This window comes from Zonotrichia leucophrys, chromosome 17, assembly GCF_028769735.1.
Source record: "Zonotrichia leucophrys gambelii isolate GWCS_2022_RI chromosome 17, RI_Zleu_2.0, whole genome shotgun sequence".
Lineage (NCBI taxonomy): Eukaryota > Metazoa > Chordata > Aves > Passeriformes > Passerellidae > Zonotrichia > Zonotrichia leucophrys.
Window position 1 is genome coordinate 5,157,870 of NC_088186.1, and position 20,959 is coordinate 5,178,828.

At 46.9% G+C, this 20,959-nt stretch overlaps 3 protein-coding genes across 5 annotated transcripts; 2 read left to right on the plus strand and 1 right to left on the minus strand.

Moving 5' to 3' along the window:
* Positions 1 to 16: 16 nt before the first annotated feature.
* C17H9orf78 (chromosome 17 C9orf78 homolog) lies at positions 17 to 4,479 on the plus strand. Its single transcript, XM_064728105.1, has 9 exons — positions 17 to 148; positions 810 to 869; positions 1,126 to 1,177; positions 1,371 to 1,441; positions 1,683 to 1,760; positions 2,199 to 2,396; positions 2,810 to 2,946; positions 3,605 to 3,703; positions 4,164 to 4,479. Exons 1-9 carry the CDS (start codon positions 66 to 68, stop codon positions 4,253 to 4,255), a joined length of 870 nt encoding a protein of 289 aa, XP_064584175.1. The 5' UTR covers positions 17 to 65; the 3' UTR covers positions 4,256 to 4,479.
* Positions 4,480 to 5,444: 965 nt separating this feature from the next.
* Positions 5,445 to 10,219, plus strand: LOC135454928 (torsin-1A-like). Its single transcript, XM_064727603.1, has 5 exons — positions 5,445 to 5,700; positions 5,899 to 6,164; positions 7,793 to 7,968; positions 8,070 to 8,197; positions 8,879 to 10,219. Exons 1-5 carry the CDS (start codon positions 5,490 to 5,492, stop codon positions 9,127 to 9,129), a joined length of 1,032 nt encoding a protein of 343 aa, XP_064583673.1. The 5' UTR covers positions 5,445 to 5,489; the 3' UTR covers positions 9,130 to 10,219.
* A 3,192-nt stretch (positions 10,220 to 13,411) lies between these two features.
* LOC135454929 (torsin-1B-like) lies at positions 13,412 to 18,051 on the minus strand. Of its 3 annotated transcripts, XM_064727606.1 has the most exons (6): positions 17,790 to 17,940; positions 16,521 to 16,657; positions 16,138 to 16,403; positions 15,035 to 15,210; positions 13,976 to 14,103; positions 13,412 to 13,822 (listed from the first exon to the last, which is right to left on the minus strand). In XM_064727606.1, exons 1-6 carry the CDS (start codon positions 17,843 to 17,845, stop codon positions 13,545 to 13,547), a joined length of 1,041 nt encoding a protein of 346 aa, XP_064583676.1. In that variant the 5' UTR covers positions 17,846 to 17,940; the 3' UTR covers positions 13,412 to 13,544. The 3 variants fall into 3 exon arrangements, with proteins under 3 accessions (XP_064583676.1, XP_064583675.1, XP_064583674.1); XM_064727605.1 differs by lacking the exon at positions 16,521 to 16,657 and having other exon boundaries at positions 17,659 to 18,051; XM_064727604.1 differs by lacking the exon at positions 17,790 to 17,940 and having other exon boundaries at positions 16,521 to 16,718.
* Between the last annotated feature and the right edge of the window lie 2,908 nt (positions 18,052 to 20,959).

A 20,959-nucleotide genomic window follows, 5' to 3' on the forward strand; every position in this document is an offset into this window, starting at 1 on the left:
GTCATCGCGGCGCAGCAGCGGCGGAGACGCGGCCGTGTGGCAGCTGTGGCGCGGCAGCCGCAGCGATGCCGGGCCAGAAATCCTTCCGGCGGCGCAGGGAGGACGAGGACGAGGAAGAGGAGGACGAGCAGCTCGCCGAGGAGGTCAGGTGGGTCGGGCGCCGGCGGGGAACCGGGCCGGGCCCAGCGGGAACCGAAACCGCGCCCGGCCCTGCGGCGGTCGAGGGGCAGGACGGAACCCAGGTCTGCTGTAGCCCAGCAATGCGGTGTCCGGGTGTCACGACATCGTGTCGTGACATATCGTCAGCTACGGCTGGGCTGGGGGCGGTGACGTCACGTCACAGTGCTATGTTGAACCGCGGTGTTGTGGCGTGACGTCACAGCGTGCGTCACAGCCTTGCGTGACCCCAGAAGTCGCGGATTTCTCTCAGTTTAGGGAGAAACTCTTGAGATTTCAATTCGGCATCAACTTTCTTCAGAGTCACTCATGCCTGGATGTATTTTAGCTCTTCCTTCCCAAACTGGCTTCTTCTTCAAGCCTTTCAGTGTTTGGTGCTGCCTTTCTAAGGCATCAGAAATGAACAAATCCACCAAGTCTCTTGTTTTTAGATTTTTTTGATACCTCAAATGCGTGGGATTGCTTAAATAAATAGAAAATACCTATTTAACTTGAAACCCAAAAAGTGGATGCTGATGTGCAGAGGTTTAGGGCAAAATTGAATAGAAAATTCTGTGTTAACTGCAGAAAATAAAATGAACTAATTAAAACCAAAGCATCAAGTACTAAGTCAAATGTGTTTTTTCCTTTAGGTTAAAACTTGAGGAAGCCAAAGAAGTTCAGAGCCTCAGAAAGCGGCCCAATGGGGTGAGGTAAGGGATGTGGCACTGGGGAGGGGAAATTGTGTTTTGTGCAGGGATGTGATGTGACAGCCAATTTCTCTCTTGTCATCTGCCTCCTTCCAGTACCATTATGTCAGACACTGCCAAAATTATGTTCATCACAGAGGAGCTTCTCTGTTAAAGCCTAAGGATGGAAAAGACAGGGAGACTTAGAGAGAGATAAAGCAATGCAGTATTGTGTTTCCTTCTGCTGAATTTTATCTTCTTTCTTTATCTGCCTGACCAGTGCTGTGGCTCTGCTGGTGGGAGAGAAGCTGCAAGAAGAAGCCACGCTTGTGGTAAGTGCTGGACAGCTCCATCCCCTCGGGCCTCAGATGTGATGGTGTGAGAACACTGTGTGAGTGCAACCTGGGGCAGGACTGGTGTCACAGCTCAAGTCCTAAGTGTTTCCTGTGGTTTTATCCAGATTTTGAAGACTAGCATTAAACTAGAGGGAAGCTTCAGGGGTTTTTGTTATTTCTTGTTTTACAGGATGACCCATTTAAGATAAAATCTGGGGGAATGGTGGACATGAAGAAGCTGAAAGAAAGAGGCAAGGACAGGTGAGTGCATGTGAGCTCTGAAAATCTCTCCCAATATGAGTATTTAATGGCAACTGGTAATTAATTAACCAGAGGTTGTGTCACTTTAAAGTTTCATATAATGCAGTCTGACCAGTTACTTTTGCTCTAACTTGTTAAATTATTTTTTAAAAACCCACCACACACACTTCTGCCAAAAAAACCAAACAGCCAACAAAAAAAAACCCACCAAAAACCTGTAAACATTGTGGTTTCCACTTAGGATTAATGAAGAGGAAGATCTGAACTTGGGAACTTCCTTCTCAGCAGAAACCAACAGGCGGGATGAAGATGCTGACATGTGAGTCGTGCTGTGCTGTGTCTCTGGTGCTGAATCAGGCTGGGTGGCCCCTCACCTTTTATTTTTTTATGTTGTGGATTCTGAGTAGTCCCAGGACATCTTCCCAGGACAAGTTTCCTTTGCCCTTTCACTTCCTGCCTCCTGGAGTTGAGAAGGCTTTTCCATGGGCAGAGCTAGGAGATGCCAACCAGCCAGCTTGGCACTAAATCTCAGTGGAATCCTTCCCTGCTGGCTGTTAAGGACCTTAAGGAGGTCTGATTATTTAAGGAAGATCTGATCATTTCTTGAACAATTAATTCTTGCTGCTAACATTAGCTGAGAGCTTTTGGAGAGACGATTCTTTCCTCTCTCCCAGCTGTCAGGACAGGGATGCAGCAGTGCTGGAGCAGAGTACAGGAACAGAATTAAATGCCCTATCTCTTGTGTGCTGCTGTTTAGGATGAAGTACATTGAGACTGAGCTGAAGAAGAGAAAGGGAATTGTGGAGAACGAGGAGCAGAAGGTGAAGCTGAAGAATGCTGAGGACTCCCTGTACGAGCTGCCAGAGAACATCCGTGTCTCCTCTGCCAAGAAGACTGAGGAGATGTTGTCCAACCAGATGCTGAGTGGCATTCCTGAAGTGGACCTGGGGATTGAGTAAGTGTGTCACACATCTGTGGCTGCTGGCCAGGGCTGCCAGGATGAGCAGCTGTTGGCTGGCAGGGCAGAGCAGCACTGTGCCTGGATTGCACATCCCCAGTTTGGGGTGGGTGGGATGGAGCCTTGTTCTGGATGGATCCTGCACAGCCCCAGGGCTCTGTGCAGCTCCATCCTGGGACTTCTGGGAAAAGGCTCTTCTGTGACCTGAGCCCAGCACTGCACTGAAGCCATGCACCAAGATAGGAGCTTCCATTTTGCCTTTGAAACAAAGTGTCTGTTTCTGTGGCACTCTCTCAAAAACTGCATCAGAGCCACAGCAGTGCTATTGCTGTCCTCAAATTCCATGCACATAGCACTTCTGGGCCTGCTACCCTTTCTAACTATGAGTTTGTTGGGTTTTTTTCTTCTAGTGCAAAAATAAAAAACATCATCTCAACTGAAGAGGCCAAGGCCAAGCTGCTGGCAGAGCAGCAGAACAAAAAGAAAGACAGTGAAACTTCCTTTGTTCCCACCAACATGGCTGTTAATTATGTCCAGCACAACAGATGTAAGTCTTGAGTGTCCCTCCTGACCCAGTTGTGACAGAGAAATTATGTATCCATGTATCAGTGTGTCAGGATTGCTTTTCCTGAGATACTCAGACCCTGTCTGGCCTGGTTTTTTCCTTTTGCTCATCAGCAAGGAGAGGGATGTATTTCTCATGGCTGGGCTTTCTGAACTCCCAGCTGACACTGCCTCATAAATTTCAAGATGTTTTCTTTAAGCTGTGCCTTGTGTGCTGGAAATGCTGGTGTGTGATGGAGAGACTGCAGTTTTGCAGGCTGCCAGAGCTGACAGGGTGGCCAAGCAAATACAGACCTTATTGGACAGGAGATGGGAATTCATTTCTGTGTGATGCACTGATGCTGCAGACACCTAAAGGAAAGGCAGCTTGCTGTGTCCTTCCATGCTTACAGGGGTGATGGGAATCAGGTTGGTGTGTTCTGATGGAAGCAAAGATTGTTTGGGCCACTTGAAATAGTGCTGTTGAAATTTGCTCTGCCCCATCTTGCCAAGTTAACCATAGAAACCAATTCCAAGAAGGGTGGTTCTGAGTTTCTGTTCTTTCTGGTGAAGATGACTTACAACAGAGGCCATAGAAATGTATCCTTGTGGATAAGAGTGCTCCAGATAATATTATTTACCTGATGTTTTCTTTCCTGCAGTTTATCATGAGGAGCTGAATGCTCCAGTGCGAAGGAACAAGGAGGAGCCAAAGCCGCGCCCGCTGAGGGTGGGGGACACGGAGAGGCCGGAGCCTGAGAGTAAGTTCCACACCTGAATGGTTGTAGGGAGACACTGAAACTCTTCAGGGGTCTTCAGAGAGCCTGTGCATAAGTTCCATACTTAGGGAGACTCTGCAACTCTTCAGGGGTCTTGTACAGAGAACAATCTGGCTCTGCTTTCCTCTTCTTCTCTGAGTGCCCTGAGGTAGTGGGACTGGAGCAATCCCAGTCCATCAGAGCTGGCTGTTGCACCTCTAGATCACACCTGAACTCTGGATGATGCCTGTAGAGACAGACATCCATCCTCCAGCTCAGGGGTGGAGTGGTGAAGGTCACAACTGAAGTGTTACCAGAGCTCTCTGACAAAGGTTTGGTGGAATAGCAAAGGGTGTAAGGCAAAAAAAGGGTGTGAGGGACTGTCTAAGGGAGGTGGCAGAGTTCAGGAAATGTCTCCTGTGAAAGGACAGGGATATAAAATTGTCTTCGCTTTCTTTTGAAGGGTCTCCTCCAAATCGCAAACGTCCCCTCAATGAAAAAGCCACAGATGATTATCACTATGAGAAGTTCAAGAAGATGAACAGGCGATACTGATGAACGTGAAGCCTCTGGAGTTGTTCCTATTTTCCACCAATAAAGGATTTTGTGTCAGGGACCTGCGATGGATGTTGGCAAGAGTCACTACCTTCAGATGCTGATGAAGCTCTTCCTGTGTGATCTTGTAGTGAATCAGTTTGCAGGTGATTGTGAACTCTTTGGTTGGTGTAACTTTGTATATAATTATGTTCTTATAAATGAAGTTTTTTAATGGAAAATGAGCTTTCGTGGTTGGCAATTTTTAGTGAGGAAACAAAGTGGCTTTTATAGATTTTTCTTTTCACCATCTTAATACTAAAAGAGAACCTTTAAAAGAAGCAATGTTGTTTGCTTTGAAATGTAAAGCTCTTGGGAGCTTGTGTTCTTGTCCACATGTCTTCCCCAGAAGTGCAGTGTGGGTACTTGTAGTGAAAATTTGTAACTTGAAAATAGTAAAAGTGTTTTTTTAAGTTATTGTAGCATTTTTTTTTATGGAATTCATGCTGATGCATTTTTCCTGGTTTGTGGGTTTTGGTGGTGCTGATGGCCAGATTGTCCCATCGCTCAAAAGTGACAACTCCAGGGTGGGAAGATACAACCTCAGATTTCACTTTTTCTCAGAAAAGGGGAAGAATTTCCATGCCAGGCTAGGGATGAGTTTTCCCCTGTGCACATCAGTGGGAGATCCTTTGAACAGGTAGCTTTAAGCTGAGACAGGGAAGATTTGATTTGGATTCGATATTAGAAACAAAATTTTTCACTGTTTGGGTGGTCAGGCTTTGGATTAGGCTACGCAGGGAGGTGGTGGAGCACTGTCCCTGGGGCCATCAAGATGTGGCACTGAGTGGTGTGGGTTTTAGTGGTTTAGGGGTTACAGTGGCAGTGCTGTACGGATGGTTGGACATGATGGTGTTAAAGGTCTCTTCTAACAATGACGATTCTTGGATCCCTCTATTCAAACACCCGGCTACAGAATGTAATATTTAATAACTGCACTGCCCTCTATTCTAACACCTGGCCACAGAATGTAATATTTAATAACTGCACCGCGCTCCCAGCCGCGGCGGGTGTGCCCCCCCCCCCAACATGGCGGCGGCACCTCAGCCCCTCAGCGCTGGCCGCGCCCGTTCCCGCCCCAACATGGCGGCCGCCCCTCAGCGCCGGCCCCGCCTCTCTCCGCACCCGCTATGGCGGCGGCGGAAGCGGCGCCGAGGGGCGGAAGCGGCTGCCGGGCGGCGGGGCCGGGCGGGCAATGAAGCTGCGGCGGGGCGCGCTGCGGGCGGCCCTAGCGCTGGTGCTGCTGCCGCTCCTCACGCCGGCCGGTGCCGTGGAGCCCATCAGCGTGGGACTCGCCATCGCGGGCGCCGCCGCCTCGGCCCTCACCGGCTTCATCTCCTACCCGCGGCTCTACTGCTACTTCAGGGAGTGCTGCCTGCAGCGGCACGAGCCGCGCGCCGCCGCCGGTGCGGGACCGGGAGGGGCTGAGGGGAGGTGGCGGGGAGAGCGCCGGGGCAGCGCCGGGAGCCGGGCACAGCCCGCGGGGCCTTCCCGTGGGCCGCCGCTCCAGCCCGGCCCTTTGGCCCCTGCCCGGGGCTGGCGGCCGCCTCCGCGGGCCGGGTGAGCCCGCTCCCCGCCGCTCACACTGTGGTCTCTCCATGCAGCTCTGCAGCAGAATTTGGACAAGAAGCTCTTCGGCCAGCACTTGGTGAGCAAGGTGGTTGTAAAAGCCGTGAGGGGTTTCTTGAACAATACCAACGCCAAAAAGCCTCTGGCGCTTTCCTTGCACGGGTGGACTGGAACAGGCAAAAACTTTGTCAGTAAGATCGTCGCTGAAAGCATTTATAAAAAAGGTCTGCAGAGTAAATATGTCCATCAGTTCGTGGCAACTTTACACTTTCCTCACGCTCACAGCATCAATCTCTACAAGGTAAGAATGAGCTGTGCTGCAATGAATTATAAATGTCACAGCATGATCAATACATCAGACCTTGATGTTATTTTATATAGTAACATGTATACTGTGCCAGTTTTGTGATCTTCTGTACAGAACTGTGTAACTAACATCCATCAGGATGCAATCTTCTGTACAGAACTGTACTAACATCCTTCAGGATTGCTTTTCCCATGAATGTAAAGTTTTTTGCATGTGTTTTGAGCCTCTCTTTAGGGAAGAGTGATATGGTTTAATTTTCATTCTGCACTTTGCTTAGAGTTGGGACTGACTTAAGGATAAACGTGATTCCTAGTTAGGTGATGTGTTGGTGGGCACTGCAAAAAAACCCAAATGTTCATGACTCTGGGAAACAACCCAGTGACCCCCAGGTTTGTTAGGCAAGCTCACACTGGCTCTCTGAGCCATCATTGTCTATTCTACTGCACACTGAGCAGGTTATTTAATTTTCTATGGATCCATTTCCAAGCTGTAAAGCAAAATCACAAAATACTCTGCTGTCAGAAAGGTACAGGTAAATGTACTTGGAATTGTCAGTTCTGTAGGCAGGGAGATACCATGGAGCAGTAGCTCAGATGTGTTTTGTGTTTTTTTGTTCTGACTTTGTTCACTGCACAGTTTGAATGAGTACCACTGTCTTGTAGTACTGCATGTTGATATTCAGTTTGTATGTGTTAAAAATAGTAACAGGATGGTACACAAACCTAAATTCCAAATGGAGGAAATAGACATTTTTTCTTTTATAACTTATTTCCCCCTTCTTTTAACTGAGCCATTTTGAAATATAATGATGTTTTTCTGCATTTGTTGTGAGGTGAATACACTGGGGAAATTTGCTGCCTGAGGCAGTAGGAGGAAGTATTGCTGCTTATCCCCAATACACCTGCAGTTCAGGGACTGAGCAGAATAAATTAAAAAGTGATGAATCACTGAAAATAGTCAGAACAGTTATTTCTCATTCATCCACCAGCACACCAACCCTTTTCCCCCCAGTTAATGCATTATTGATCTTGAATGTAATACTCAAGGTGAAAATGCAATGTTTAAGGCAGAGACTCTTTCAGTGCAATAAAGCATTGGCCTTTCTGGGCAACAGTGTTTTAAGAAGGACTTGTAATTATCTTCATTTAACTTCTGATTGATTAAAACACAGTTTAATTTTGTTTCTCCTTCTGCCAGTGATGGCAGGTGCATTTTCTCACTGCTGCTGGGTAGCAAATTTAATATTGCTTATATTAAGGTTGTTTAGACCACAGTGCTGCCAAAAGTCATCATCTGACTTGTCAGAGCTTGGCTTTGTGTGGCTGTTCCTTAGTGGAACCCATTTTTTGTCCTACTATGCGCTTTCATTTTTGCTTTTCATATGAAGATCTAGGAGAATTTCTGCTTCTCCTATCCTGTCTCTTGGTATCTTAAAATTTTTCAGAACCAGCACAAGATTTTGTTGAGGTTTCATTTACAGCTTGTAACCATGTTTTAGTCAGGAAGCCAAAGCTATTAAAGTGACACCACTGAAACTACTCCTTCAGGACAAGGTTCCATAAACAGAAAATGCTATTTTTTTCTGTCTTTTCAACACAAACTTTCACTTTTATGGCTCTCAGGACCAGCTGCAGTCGTGGATTCGGGGAAATGTGAGCGTCTGTCCCCGCTCACTCTTCATATTTGATGAAATGGATAAAATGCATGCAGGGCTCATTGACTCCATCAAGCCCTTCCTGGATTACTATGAGCTGCTGGATGGGGTGTCCTACAGACAAGCCATCTTCATCTTCCTCAGGTAAACAGTGGCTTCTCAGGGTGGCTGTTCTGTCTTTTTACTTCACAAATTAAACTTTTAAAACTACCCCCAGCTGCAATCTCTGTTTTCTCTTTACGTAGCAATGCAGGAGCTGAAAAGATAACAGAGGTAGCACTAGATTTCTGGAGAAATGGGAGGACAAGGGAAGACATCCAGCTCACAGATATCCAAAATGCACTCTCTGTGTCTGTCTTCAACAACAAAAATAGTGAGTAAAGCTGGGATTGCTTTTGAGGTGCTGAAAGTTACACAAAAGGGATGGACTGCATTTAGATGCATTTTTACAAGCTATGGTTTCTTCTTGATGTGGCCTCCAGGTATTGGCTTGTGAGGAGCAAAAATGCAGTTTTGGGGCCTGCAGTTGGCTCCCAGGATGGGTGAAGATTCAGGAGCTCATTGTGCACCTTGGCCACCAGCCTGTTTGCTGCACGTTTTGGGGGAAGTGCTTCACAGGTTTCCTCACACAAAGCTTGTGATGAAAAGAGGTTTTAACATAATTATGCTCTGAATTTAGCATTGGGAGCAAACTCACTGTACTTCTTCAAAAGTTTAGATACAAGCTCCAAAAAAAAAGGAATAAGAAATCTGGTCTGGGAGAGCTGATAAGAGAGAGAAAATCTGTCCCTCTGTATGTGAGAGAGGGAAAGGTATGAGACCAGCACCTGGAGAGCAAGGCTCAAGCACAGTCAAAATTCATTCATTCAGCCTAAAGGAGCACATTTTTGTGTCTATCCAAAATTTTATGCACACAGTAACATGAGAGGGGGCCTGTGTATTATAGTACCTAAAACCCTGGGAGAATTCTTAGCTGTGATCTGCCCCTTGCTCCCATTGACCCCATGGTAGTGTTTAACTAGAGAAATACTAACAAACCTCTTTCCCTTTGCAGGTGGATTTTGGCACAGCACCTTGATTGACAGAAACCTCATTGACTACTTCATTCCTTTCCTGCCTCTGGAGTACAAACATGTGAAAATGTGTGTCAGGGTTGAGATTGAGTCTCGTGGCTATGCTGTGGATGAAGACATTGTGAGCAGGATAGCTGAAGAAATGACCTACTTCCCCAGAGAGGAGAGAATCTATTCAGATAAAGGATGTAAAACTGTGGATGCAAAGCTGGATTATTATTATGACTTCTAATGCTTTATTGCTCCAACCTGCAAAGAAGCAAATTTAACTTAATCACAAAGTGGGGGACCTGAGACATTTCATTTTTAAGTACTTTTTAAAGAAAGGAACACTATTTTTTAACTGGTGTGTAAATAAGCAGCAGTGCCTCTGCATTTTTGTCACCATCACAGCTCCTGAGTGCTTCAGCCCTGTGCTGTGAAGGTAAGAAGGAACTGCTCTGGGAATTCCTGGATCTGGCAGGGCTCAAGACTCTTGAATCATGTGGTGATCATCAGAACCATCAGCAGATTCCTGACAGGTATAGAAGGACTGAGACTATAACCTAATTTTAATTTGATTTTGCTCTGATGTGGATGATCTCTAGACAATATGGAGAATTTTAATCAAAGTTCCTGTGTCTCTGAAAGCCTTCATTGGTCTTGTGTGGGAATATGCATTAAAAATAGAACATGTGTCTTTCTGCCTTCAACAGCTTGGGCCCAGTAAAGATAAGGGGGGATTCTGGAATTTAAAAATCTGGGCATACCAGTGCCATTGTCTTTTTCATAACTGATGTCTAATTTAGTCTCCTGTGTGTCAAACCAAGAATATAAACCACTTTGTTGTGAATAGTGCTCAGAGAGCAGAGTTAATATCACAAGGAAGTGAGTTAAAGTCCATAAATGCCACAGTGGTGTACTTAGTTCCTATTTTAGGTCAGTCTTTATGTTGCAGGCTCTCCCAGGAGTGATCTCAGGAGGGAGAGCTGTGCTCTGGGAGTGGTGAGTCAGCTTCTTGGAAAAGCTGCACTGTCATGGGAAATGTGTCCACATTAAATTTTACACCATGGAAATTGAAAAGGGATTTCTCTTCTTCACTTACACGTTAAATTCAGGGGTCAGCTTGCAGGGGTTTCTCTTTTTCATCTTCTCACCATACTGTGTGCCTTTGAGGCAGGGATGGAGGCAGATCTAAAGGCATTTGAAAAAATAATAACCCATAAAATGTGTTTACTGAAGTTACTGTGAGGGGTGTCAGACTTGTTTCTGAATGTGAGCGCTGCAGAGGCTTTTTACATTCCAGTTGCTGTTCAAAATAAACTTTTCTCATCAGAAATGTATTTCTTAGCCACCTTCTGGTGTTCTTTGCATTCAGTGATTTGATACTGAGTTTGCACAAATGTATTCCATGTTGAGGAAGAGCACCCTGCATTCCTGGCTGTTCCAGCTGTGCTTGAGTACAGGATCTGCTTCTGCAGTTCAAAGGGCAGAGATAGGAGGTGAGACTCTGCTATCTGGTGAAACAAATCAAGCTTGGAATGGAAACTGCACTTCTGGACTGTTTATAATAATTACAGCCACGTGGCTTTTGTAGAGGCAGACTTCCTAGCTGCATGTGTGCTCAATAGGGATGAACTTGTTGGGACCAGTTAAATCCCTGCTGCTCACCTCCTCCTCCTCCTCCCACTGTGGTACCACTGCCTGAACACTGCAGGCTCTGTTTGAAGCCACCCACATTTTCAGTGGCAGCATTTTGGAGTTTGCTCTGCAAGGGGGGAAAAAAAAGGGCCAATGAGGCTCCAACTGTCCACTTGCTCTGAAGGTGTGTGATAGGCAAATTATCAATCCTGCTATTTGTCAGCAAATGAGTGTTTTGAACTCAGGTATTTATCTGTTTCTTTGACTTCCTGGTTATAGTAAATAACTTACTAATGGGAAAAAGCAGATGTAATGATGATAAATTGTACTGTGGTCTGCTACCAAGAGAATCAGTACAACCAAGCTGTGTTGTGGCTAAGATAGTTCTGGAACTATCTTGGTTCTGCTTTGTGTGCCAGTGCAGCACCAATATTTGATAGGCATTGCTAACCAATGTTCCTCACAGCCCTGAATTGCCCAGGGTAGATGGAAGCTTCCTCTGAAGAGCAGGAATGATGAGAAAGGGTGGAGACTGCCTCTGTTCAATCTCTGTTTAATCTGCAGACCTGGCCAGGAGCAGCTCCATTGGGTAAAAGACAGAGCTGTGCCTGGAATCACTGCCAGATTTGATCCTCCTGATCCTGGTGCTATTCCTTCCCTGTATGGTTTCAGAGCTAAGGTCCTCACTCTTTCTTGCTATGGACTGGGTAACTTTGGCCATTATTCTATTTAATAGGCCATTATTCTATTTAATATGCCATTAAATGCTGGATCAGACAAACTTAAAGGAAAGTGGCATTTGGGAGAGGTCTGCTGCCCAGAGGAACAGTCCATTGGCCAGGTGAGAGGAGCTGAGCAGTCCCAAGAGTGAATTCTGTTCTTGCCAGAGTCCAGGACAAGCAGCTGCTGCTTTAGTTCATCTTTCTGCAGGGAGCATTCTGAGATCTCACACTGCTGACAGAATCAGAGGCCGTGGTTTAAATCCACTGAAAGGGGAAGTGCTGCTGGCCTGGCCCCAGAGCCTGGGGTGCCAGGGAGGACAAGCAGCTGAGCTGTCCCAGCTGGGTGAAGCCCAAGTGAGCAGCAGAGCCTGGGCTTGGCTTCCCAGGGAGCTCCCTGCCATTCCCTGGTGCATCCTCAGAGCACAACTCATGAGTCACAACTGCCCCCTCAGTGAGGGCTGAGCTGCTGCCAACAGCTGCCCCACACCTACAAAGGAAGTGCAACAGTGCAGCTTTCTAGTACTTTCCTATATCTGAAAATGATTAACCAAGAGAGAAGAAGTAACTTAGGATTTATTCCAACTGCAGTACAGTAGTATTTAGTGTTTTGAAATAGCACAAATATTTTCTTTTTGGAGTAACTGAAACTGGATGCAGCATATACAAGTAGGAATAAATCAGTTAGTAGGGAAAACATCACACTGAAAAGTGACAGTCCAATGTCCCAAGGTTAATGGCTTGCTAGTGTTTGGCTCTGGAGATTGCATCACTGTGAGCAGTTTGCCAACGTTTGACAAACTCCAGTGGGGCAGTAAAAGGCAATCAACACTTTAAATTTAGAGTGCTAAACTCTCTGTTGTAATTTGAATTAACATAATTGTAATGAGACCATAATTAGCATTACCTCTTAAAGGAAGTTTAAGAACAAGTGAGGGAATAGATGATGCAGCATAAAAACAGCCCCCTCCCTTGTACCAATTTAAAACCACAGTACAACCAGCAAAGTGAAAGGCACTTCTGTCTTGCACTACAACATTTGATACACAAGCCATGGGAGACTAAGAGTTAAAGCTTGCAACAGCGTTTAAAACCCAGCCTCCCCACTGGGTGAAGGTTAAATTGATCTTTCCCAGCTTCTTAACTCATCACTCACCCTTTCACACAGGCATTCTTTTATAAAACTAACTAGTGAGGTATAGGCTTGTTGCTGTTGTTTACATTTTAGCATAAAAATACACTATTAAAAATAATTTCTTCCATTCAAGTGTCTTCCAAGCAGCATTATCCACACCTTGACCAGTAGGTGCAGTGGGGAAGGACTACTACAGACCTCAGATTTCAGGCCCAGGAGCCCACACAGATTAATCTGACAAACTGCAACAAATAAATTCTCATGATTGATTTTTCTGCTTAAGTACAAAAGACTGGCCTAGTATGTTGTAACAGATCTCTCAGATGGGTCCCTCAGTTTAGGAAGACCTGGAGTCACAAATTTACTTAGCCCCTTTAAAGAATACTTTAACAATTTATTTTTCTCCAAATAAAAAGTGGGGCAAGCTCTTACTTCCTCTTCCCCTGCTCTCTCTCTATTATTTAGTAACACATTTCTAGGAGCTCAGAATGACTTCCCATATTGCTGTACTAGGAGATGGAGGATGTGCCCAGCTGAGGCACAGGAAGATTTCTACCATGTCATCTTCTTACTGCAATGCACCAAGGAGTTCACCCCTGCAGACATGATCACAGTTCAGAACACAGCACACATCCCTCAATTCCACTGGGAATGTGAACAGGACCATGTACATGGAACAAATTACAATTATCTAGAAAAATTCTTCTGTTTTCCTTTGTTCCAATCTAGTTTTTATGGTGAAAGAGGAATTAAATACTTCATAATCCCAGCACTGGAAGAATAAAGCAGGAGAGGCTGTATCCAGTGTTGTGTGTCACACTAGAAATTCTCTATAGACTAAAAGAAACCTAAAGGGGGCAACAGTGGGATAGCAGCCAGTTCAGAGATGAACAGGCTGGATGGGACTATCAGTGACCTGATTCATGGAAAGTGTCCCTGCCCATGGCAGAGGATGTCACTAGATGGTCTCTAAGTCCCAATTCTATGTTAAGTTAAAAAAAAAAACAAAAAGAAAAAAAAAAAAAAAAAAAGAACCATCCAAACACACAAGCTACAAAGCCCACACAGCTCACTCTGGTATTTTCACCATACTCCCTGCAACAGTAAAAAAGTGTAAGTGCAAATACACAGATTTCCAAAAGCTCCAAAAGTGCTGTGGAGACAGAGTGGAAATCAAGCCCTGGTGTTCGTATCTCTCATCACAAAGTCTTCATGAATATCCAGCTTGGCCTGCACAGTCTTGCAGCCTTTATCAGAGTAGATCCTCTGCTCCTTGGGGAAATAGGTCATCTCATCTGCCACCTCCTGAACAATCTTCTCATCCACAGCATAGCCACGGGCTGCCATTTCAGCCCTCACACACATCTTCACGTGCCTTTGCTCCAGGGGCAGGAAAGGGACAAAGTAATCAATCAGGTTCCTGTCAATGATGCTGCTGTGCCACAGCCCACCTGGACAAATTGGGGGGAAAAAGAAAATCATAAGAATTTTTTCTAAACTTGATCCTGCATATAACAGGATCCATAAGCCAGGCTGGATTCACAGAGCAGTTTGTCTCAGCCACTGAGGAATGAATTTCCCATTTTTGGGGCAAAGTGACTTACTATTCTTGTTGTTGAAGACTCCTATAGAGAGCAAGGGCTCCAGGTCTTTCAGCTGAATATCTTCCCTGCGCTTTCCACTTGCCCAGAAGTCAAGAGCTGCTTTGTTAATTAAATCACCACCTGCATTGCTGATCAGAAAAGAAAAATGTAGAGATGAAAAAGAGACACAAGTAAACCAGAATTTCTTTTGCAGCCTGTTACATATATTACTAATCTCCTTGATATCAAACAAATCATCAAAAAGAATCCTGTGAGCCAAAATTTAGGGAAAGTCTCCAGTTCTTTAAGTAGCCATCAGTGTGTGGTGGGTTACCCCAACCAGCAGCCAAGCACTTACACAGCCACTTACACCCTCCTGCCTCAGTGGGATGGAAGGAGAAAATAGGAAGAACAAAAGTCTGAAGATTTGTGGGTCAAGATAAAGGTAATTTAATAGGAGGAGAAAAAAAAAAACCCAATGAGGACTAAGGAAATCACTCACCACCCCAACAGTCAGACAAACACCCAGGCAAATGCTGAAGAACCATCACCTTAAAGATGAAACCCCTGAGAATGGCATGCCACAGTATTAAATATCCTCCTGGGCACTTCAGCTGTCCCAGCTGTGTCCCCTCCCATCCTCCTGCCCACCCCAGCCTGCTGTGGGAAAAGCCTTGAAGCTTTGCAAACATCATCCAGAAACGGGCAAAACATTGGTGTGCTATCAACACTCAAAGCCACAAATCCCAAACAGCACCAGATCAGCTGCTCTGAAGATATTTAACTCCATGCCAGCAAGGTCCAGTACTTGGTACAATCAACCCAAAATGTGAACTCTCATGTCCTGTGCCCTGGGCCAGCTTCATGAGCTCAGAACACTGCTGTGGCCATGCACAGCATCAGACCTGCTCCACTACAGACACAGGCACAAGTTCAGACTGTTCCCCACTGTCTTTGCACAGACAATCTTCCCTCCAGAGCATTTTTTTGCTCTTCTTTGAATGAGGTGCCTAAGAAGCATCATCATCATAATAAATAAACATTCAGTATCTCAAAGTGACAAAAATTGCTGCTACAGACCTGAGGAAGATGAAGATGGCTTTCCTGTAAGACACCCCATCAACCTCCTCATAATAGTCTAAGAAGGGCTTGATGGCATCAATGACTCCTGGATGCATTTTGTCCATCTCATCAAAAATGAAGACAGAGGAGGGACAGGCACTGACATTGCCTCGAATCCAGTTCTGCAGCTGTTCCTGGAACAAGAGGTTGAAAGCCACTGAAAAACAAGGACTTTACTGGATGTACTGCAAAGTTCTTGTATATGACAGATTCTGAGGACACACTATCAAATTTCAGTATCCCACACTCACTGGCTGGTGGATGAAAGAGGAAAAAAGCAAGAAAATGGTATCACCCAACACATGCAGACCAATGTCCAGCCAGAGCTAGGGCAACAACCACCTTGGAAACCAACCCTCCCCCATTTTTTCCTTCTTCAACCCCCATTTCTATGGCTGAGCATGACAGCATGTGGAATGGAATATCCTTTTGGCCAGTGGGATCAGCTGCCCAGGCTGTGCCCTCTCCCCATCTCTTGCACACCCCAGCCAGCTCGATATCAGGGGGAAAGACTAGCAAGCTTTGAAGCTCTGCAAGCACTACTGTAACAGCCAAAACACCACTGTGTTCTCAACATTATCGACACTGTTTCAGACATAAATGCAAAACACGGCCCCGCGGGGGCTGTGGAGAAGGTGCCTTCCATCCCGGACAGCCAGGATAATGCAGCTGGAAGGACAAACTCTCCTGCAGCGAGCACGGGAATCAGCAGCAGATGGCATCAGTGAGAGGGTAGCGCTAGGAAATGAAAACTATCTCGGGTTTGATTTCTCGACCTTTTACTTTATGCATGAACTTCCCCTTCTGTCCCTCCTAAGCATCAAATTTGAAATTCCCAGCTGCATATCTCCAGCTGTCAGGAATATGAATCAGAATATTCTGAGTTAGAAGGTACCCACAAGGATCATCGAGTCCAACTCTTACATGAATGGTACAGGGATCGAACTGACAACCTTGGCATTATCAGCATCTCCCAGAGGGAACCAGGGAGATGTGCAGGACACCCCGGCAGGGGCTCAGGCACCCACTGCGGTAACCGGGCCACCTCCTGCCCTGCTCACCTTGTACAGCTTGACCTGGTCGTGGTGGGGGAAGTGCAGGGTGGCCAGGAAGAGATGCACGAACTTGCTGCGCAGGCCGGCGGGGTGCACCTGCTCCGCCAGGATCTGGCTGAGGTAATTCTTGCCGGTGCCGGCCCAGCCGTGCAGCGACAGCATCAGCGGCTTCTTGGGGCTGGGGTTGTTGCTGAAGCCCAGCACCGCCTTCAGCACCACGTCCTTGGCCAGGTGCTGCCCGAAGAGCCTGTTGTCCAGCTGCGCCTTCAGCGCTGCGGGGAGAGGGACAGCTCAGCACCGCCGGTCACCGCGCACGCCCCGGGCCGCGCTGCCCAGTGACCGGCCCGAGCTCGGGTAGGCAGCCCGGCCGCCCCCCGCCCCCGCCGTACCGGTGGCGTTGAGGCGCTGCTCGGCGCGGGGGCAGCACTCCACGTAGCTGCAGTAGAACCTGGGGTGCGACAGGTAGCCGGTGAGCGCCGAGGCCACGCCGATGGCCAGGCCCACGCTGAGCGGCTCCAGCGCCGCCAGCCCCGGCAGCAGCACCCACAGCAGCGGCACCGAGCGCGCCATGGCGGCCCCGAGCGCGCGCGCCGCGCCCGCCGCGCCTGCGCGCCCGCGCGGCCCCGCCCCGTGAGGGGCCGCCGCCATCTTTGTGCCGGGCAGGGATCCCGGATCCCGGAGCACAGCGCGTCACCCGCTGCTGGCCCCGCCGGGAAATTAAACACCAATATCGGCTCTTTGCTAGCGGGGCAGTGCTATTTAGTCTAGCCAGGCCGGCCAAATTGCGGCCCCCACACAGACACAAAGTTTTTTTACTCATTTACACCGTTTTAACAAGCAACAGCGTTATTACTCACCAGTTCTAAATTACATAATTTTCTTCCATTAATTACTATTCTACTCTCTATTGCTTATTGATTTCTCGCTTCTTATGCTAATTAGTCCATAATTTTAGTCTTTTTAATATCTTTTTCCCCTGGCAGGGACTTTACAATGAGTCTTTGCTAGTGTCCGACAAAATGTCCTTGTGGTCCATAATTTCTACATTTCAGGTGTTCACCCTCAACAATACATATTTCTGTCCCAGGCTTTGTTCATTGAGTTTACCAAAATGTAAAGTTTCACTATTTTCCCAAGCTGTGTTGCCTACTTGTCAATGTGTGTCATTGGCAGCACCGGGAAGAGCCTGATTCACCTTCGTGGATATTTAGATATTTATACACATTAATGAGGTCTATCAATGGCATTTGCCGCCCTGATGGTGCCATAAACCAGCACAGCCCATTTCTGCTAATATTAACCAAGAAATCGGCAAGGAAAATGCTCCAGTACTGCTCAGAGAAACAAGACACACTGTTTCTTGTGGGATAAGGAATATTAGGTTATTGTGCCTTGTAGAATATAGAGATATATTTATTAGGTAGAGCCGCTGTGGGTGGCGACCCTTATCTTCCACAAGCCCACCAAAAGAAGCTCTCACCACCCTGTGAAGGAACACCAGCTTGGCCCCCGTGCCCACTGCCTTACCCGTGAAATTCACAGTGCTGTTCCTTTTGCAGCACTCCTGGAAGCGGCACCTGAGCCAGGAGTCGGAGGACAAGAGGTGCCAAGCCATGAGAGCGCCTCCCGCAACCACCGAAGCGCTGAGAGGGTCAAAAGCCGGTGACAGAGTGGGCGCAAGAACAAAAATCACAGCAGCCTTCAGCAGCTTCATGGTGGGAGCTGCCACCTTTTCCTGGCTCAGCAGGAAAAGAAACCAAAACAGAAACTGCAGAAAAAACTTCCTGGAACGGGGAGCCTGGAGCTGCTGAAGGGGCTGGAAGCCAAGTCTCCTGTAAGCTGGAGGTGTTAATGAGTTAACAGACTTATCACGCTGCTCCAGGAGAGCTGAAAGTGTTGTGAACAGAGCGCTGCATAGGCACAGTGAGAGTTTCACCAGGACAATCCCAGCTCTGATGGGAGGAGGACTGGAACCTTCTCAGCATCTTAACCAAGGTGCTAATTGGGCTGGCGATTAACGGAGAACACAGAGATGCTTGTTTTGGGCTTTAATTGCGAGCGGTCGTGCACACACATCATTACACAGCCCGAGGATTTCCGTAGCAGTGCTTAGGGCTCTGCAATTCGCAGCGCTGAACGTGTCAGAAAGCTGCTGTGTAAAAGCAAGTCCTCAGAGCAGATTTTTTTCGTCCTGACAACTTCACTATCCCCTCACCACCAAAAAAAAAAAAACCCAAAAAACAAAAAAACCCCAAAAAACACCCAAAAAACAAATCCACAACCACACAAAAAAACACACAAAAAAAAACCACAAAAAAAACCCCACAAAAAAAACCCAAAAACCCACACACAAAAAAGGAAAAGGGTTTCTTTTCTCAGTACTTTTTTTCCATTAAAAAAATTGTGAAACGCACTTTACAGCCATTCCCCAATTTATTTTTAAAATCTCATTGGAGAAACACTGAGCAGCGTTATTTAGTATTCAAAATAACCTGCTCAGGATTTGATGACTGTTTTTGAGCAGGGCGCCCAGTGCTGCCGACTGCCGAGCAGCCGGGAAGCGCCGATGATGCAGAATCCAGGCTGTCAGCTGCCATCGAGCCTTGAGGGGGGCACAGCTCACACCCTCGGCTCCCCATTCCAAGGCTGAAATGGGCTTTCATTCCTGGGTTTGCCCAGCTGTCTGCCCTCCAAGCCCCGGGGTGTGCTGATTTTCCAGGGCTTTCCTGCTGCTGTTTCCACTTGGACACCCAGAGAGCCCAGAGGCAGGGACTGGCAGTGGGATATGCAGGATTCCATGTCACCTGGGCTCTCTTCAGGCTCTCTTGGAGTCAAATAAGTTTTATAAAGGTGGTTTAATACTGCTGAAAATGCTGGGAATTCTCCAGACACCGCTTTCCTCTGCATCTGTCCGTGTTGAACGCTAGATGGGGCGTCAGACACAGGGTTTGTTCCCTGCAGAGAACTGAGTCATGTTTGAGAAAAACAGAGAAGCGTGGACGCCCATCTGCAGAGCTGACGGCTTGTGTTGTGAAACGTGATTTCTTGGGATACACAGTGACCCAGCCCGCGCTGCTGAGGGATCACAGAGAGCCAGAGCTGCGAGAGCTATTCCAGCAAAACAGCCAAAGTCATCCTGCAAAGGAAGGTGGAGGGTTTGGATAAAGAAATCAGGCTGTTCAGCTGGGATCTGCAGATTCTCCTCTGTCCATCTGATTACAGTGGACAGGTTGCCTTTTATTTATTTTATTACAGTGTGAGATGGTTGCTTTTTATTTATTTTATTACAGTGTGAGCTGGTTGCCTTGCTCACCTCTCAGGCTTCAGCAGGTATTTCACCATTCCCCTGTAGAATCAGTGTGGTCCGACAAACACAGACAGGGACTGTCACCCCTGAATCCCTCTGGGATAAAGGGTAGTGCCATGTTGTCTTGCAAAGGGTGAACCAGTTTCATAGCAGACCTTTCTGACTGATGTATGAAGGGGATGAAATGTCCTGAGCAAATTTTTCATGGTGCTCTCATGTGTTTTCACAAGGTCTCAACAGCTCGGAAGAGACTGCATCTCCCAAAATATAGATGGGAAATCCAAAGTCATATGCTAGAAACAGCACAGAGAAGGAGAATTACCTCATCTGCAAAAAGAAGGAGTAGCATGAGATATATCTATAGATCTTCTCCTTTCCATGTGGGAGGGAGGTGGCATATATTTCCTATACAACAATAGGACGTATGCTGCATAACAGGTACCAGATGGGTGTTTAAATAATCTTCAGCTGCTGCATGTCATGCTGTTATCTCATTATCCATTACAAGTTAAATGGGTTCAAGCTGGGCCTGGACATGGATGAGAAGTCTAATAGTGGTGGTGAGGCTGACATTGATGGCAATTTCCTTGAACAGCAGTCTGGAAGCTCCAAGTGGAGCACAGACCCTGCACCACACAGTCCACAGTGCAGTGTTTTGTGCCTGTTGTGTTGAACACGTTGTTCCTCAACACCCTCCTGTGCCCTGGGCACAGAACTGGCATCCTGTCATGCCTTGATGTTGCCCTCCTGATCAGCACAGGGATGGGGTGGTTGGTCAGCAGTGGGTCATGTTGAACCAGCTGCCACAAGCTGAAAGTACTGAAAATCTGCAGCAGAGAAGAACTTTAGGTAGGTGTTCAGTGTGCAATAGGCTTGGGGTGTCTGTGATTTGGGGTGTTGATCAGCAGTGAAAGTGGTGTGGTGAAAAGGAGAGGGTGTGGAAAAAGGGAGGATGTTGCAGAGAGTATAGGAAGAAGAATTGTAGGAATTTGGGGATCCTACCCAAATTACCCACTGCAAACACCAATACAGGGCGTTTGCACCCCAAATTACCCGCTGCAAACACCAATGTAGGGCGTTTGCACCCCAAATTACCCGCTGCAAACACCAACATAGGGTGTTTGCACCCCAAATTACCCACTGCAAACACCAATGTAGGGTGTTTGCACCCCAAATTACCCACTGCAAACACCAATGTAGGGTGTTTGCACCCCAAATTACCCACTGCAAACGCCCATATAGGGTGTTTGCACCCCAAATTACCCGCTGCAAACACCAATACAGGGTGTTTGAAGAGGGTAATTTGGGGTGCTAAAGCTGTTGTGGTAGAGGAGGCAATGAAGATGGGGTATCTGTGTTGCAAAGCAAGAGATAAGGGATGCAGAGATGGGGTACTCAAGGCCAAGGGTGAGGAGAGAGAAAAGTCAGATGAGATTTTTGCCTGGCCTGACCCTGTTTCCAGTGTGCTGGAATTTCCTGCCACCTGCAATTTGATTGGTTTAAAGGCAGCACTTGCAGGAC